This window comes from Ips typographus, linkage group LG15, assembly GCF_016097725.1.
Source record: "Ips typographus isolate SLU linkage group LG15, UJ_Ityp_2.0, whole genome shotgun sequence".
Taxonomy (NCBI): Eukaryota; Metazoa; Arthropoda; class Insecta; order Coleoptera; family Curculionidae; genus Ips; species Ips typographus.
In genome coordinates, this window is record NC_138436.1 from 6,462,077 (window position 1) to 6,464,879 (window position 2,803).

General features: G+C 36.1%; 1 protein-coding gene across 1 annotated transcript; it reads left to right on the forward strand.

Annotated features, from left to right (window-relative positions):
* The first annotated feature begins 545 nt into the window (after window positions 1-545).
* LOC145738126 (uncharacterized) lies at window positions 546-1,321 on the forward strand. The gene is made up of 3 exons (XM_081992989.1): window positions 546-799; window positions 915-1,232; window positions 1,304-1,321. Exons 2-3 carry the CDS (start codon window positions 915-917, stop codon window positions 1,319-1,321), a joined length of 336 nt encoding a protein of 111 aa, XP_081849115.1. The 5' UTR covers window positions 546-799.
* Window positions 1,322-2,803: the final 1,482 nt, after the last annotated feature.

Sequence of the window (2,803 nt, forward strand, 5' to 3'; positions counted from 1 at the left end):
TAAATTGTTGTCCCATTCGGGTTTATTTAAACCAATCTAGTAATTAGTCATTATTCATAACTGCGCGTAGCGATGAATCAAATTTGTCTTATCGCTCGCGAATTAGTTGCTTTCTTTACCAAATGCATAAACAACTATATGGTCAAGGTGATTATTACACCGACAACATCATTATTTATCTTTATTCGTTTGTAGGTACCTACATCACAATAACAATATTCAATGTTTTTATTTCCATTACATGTAACCATTTTTTATCTCATAGGGAAAATTAAACTGATATCTGTTCTTGAATTTTAAGAATTTGCGCAATAAAAATTCAGACGCAGATAACAGAATAAAATCCTTGGGCCCTGTAAAAATAGGTACATAGCTCAATATGTGGAGCCGTACATTATAATTGTTACTTTGTTTTAAACATTATGCTTAATTGCATTTTTGCATTTTATGCATTAATCGGTCTGCAATGAACAATGTCTGGTCTCATTAAGATATTATTCCGAACTGGCCAAATCAGCGAATCCCATGGGTTTAATTAAGCATGGTGCACCATTTAACTGTTGGGAAAACATTTCTCTGATAACCTTAACATTTGACAAGTTCATCGTCTGGAAGCATTTTGCTAATTTCAGCATCCTGGCTTTCCGGTGGAGAGGGATCTGAATTGTATTTATACGGTTTTCTTATCACATTCTCCACAGTTCGTCCTCTGACCCACACGAAACTTTACCGTGCATTTTTGTCGTGTGTTTCGTAGTGCATTTATAGTCTTTTGTAGTGCATTGTGTCATTTTTAAAAGTAAGTATAAGTGGTTTTTTTTTTTCCTTTTATTCATCATTTCCATATATTTTTCCTTCCAAAGAAAAATTCTCTTTGTTTCGCTATCCAATGTTAACAATATCCTCCCTTTCAGATGGAACCTGGAAATGAAGTCGACACCGAAAAGGGCCGGGGCCGCGGTGCCCGTCTGATGGCCCTATTGGCTGCCCAGCGGGCCCGACGCACCGTGGGTGCGGCCAGCCTAAAACTGGGACCTGGAGTGGAAGCTGGTCCTTCTGCGACCAGCGAGGTGGAGGCTCCCCCTCAGGTGGCAGGTGAGGTGGAGGCTCCTCCTGGGGTTCCAGCATCCCCAGAAGAAGAAAAAATAGAAGAGGAAGGCGGCGTCAACGACGCCTCAACAGCGGTGGCGCCGCGTTTGGCTGTCGAAGCCATAGGCAGCAATGCAAAAACAGTAAATAGTATTTTTTTATTTGTTTACTTTTAATACTAATGCTAATAGTTCGGTAGCGGGTTAAAATTCAGGTTAGCTTAGTTAATTAGTTAGATTAGGTACTGCAAGTGTATATTTTATTTTTATTTTACATAAAATGGTAAATATCTCAGAAATGGATACAGATAGGTATAACCGGAAGTTTTGAATTTTTGTTTCTTATTTTAGCATATTGATTTAGTGACATAAAATAGAACAGGATTCAAATACACTAGCTTCGCACAAGCTTGCCAATGGAAACCACGATTTCTGCCGTTAATAAAGTGAAAGAGTAAATAATTATTGCAAAAAGAGAAAATCAAATATATGTATTTTATCGTAAATGAACACTACAAAAACAGTAACTAAAACAAAAAGCGATTATCAAACTTTCGAAACAACACCCAAACTGAAAGCAGAAAGCTAGCTAACAAAACTGATACCTGAGTTTAGCTGTTACCTTTATTTAAAAAAAGTGTAGTTTACGATTTGGGTCGTTTTATGACAGGACCTTCTTTTGATGGGCGCTCCCAAATAGAAGTACATATTTTTTAGTCACGAAGCTGAAACTGTTAGAGTCATCTTTCATTTTTCGGGACTCACCATGATGATTTCGGTTATTTGAGAAGACCGGAATTTAGACATAGTTGAGCAATTCGAAGTTCAATGAAATGTTGCTTCTTCCTCTACAACATGGCAAAATTATATTTGAGATACGACGTATTGGTTTTTGGTTTCCATCGTCACTTTTATTAGTCTAATGGGCGTCATATTCTATTTTTAACAATGTTAATTCAACTTGTTTTCTGATTACAGTGCTGTTTCAGAAATTATGTTTTTCGACGACTGACTTTGAAAGTACCACATGTACGCTTCCATTTAACAGCAGAAAGTAGTTATTTGCCGCGCGCGAGCAGAAAATGAATCATTTTCTGCTCTAGAGCATTTTCGCTTTCTGCTAACAATCTACTCACCAACTTTTTCGGCGTTTCCATAACAACGCTTGACATACCTGTTTGAAATAAACACATTCCGTCAAAGTGATTTATCGGTGACAATAAGTTCGAGCTACGAAAATGATGTGAGTTGTCCTTCCACTCCACCTCACAGCAGTCGTCGTAAAAAAGTACTTTTGCCGCTTTTACATGATTGCAGCGTGAGGCGAAGCCGAAAAAAAAACGGACTAATTTTTATGTTAATTTTTGTATAGGTACTGTAAATAATAGGTAGAACGTGAAACTAAGTATTTTCTTTTTGTACTCATATTCTACAAATATCTGATACCAATATAATTGTATTATATCACGGTCAGAAAAACCAAATGGTCGATAGCCCTTTTCATTATTAGGAAATATATATGAGATATATGCAATGGTAAATAATTTAATGGCGTATTTATTGGGTCAAAATAATCCGATTTACCACAACTTACCTCAGACGAAAAGTCAAGGGAAACAGAAAATTTTTTTAAAATAGTATTTTTCAAATAACTTTCAAAAAACTTAAGTAATGGTAAATAATTTAATAGCGGCTTTCTGGGATCAAAATAATTC

Excerpts from the sequence above, each read along its gene's own strand:
- LOC145738126 (XM_081992989.1), top strand. The coding sequence starts at position 915 with ATGGAACCTGGAAATGAAGTCGACACCGAAAAGGGCCGGGGCCGCGGT.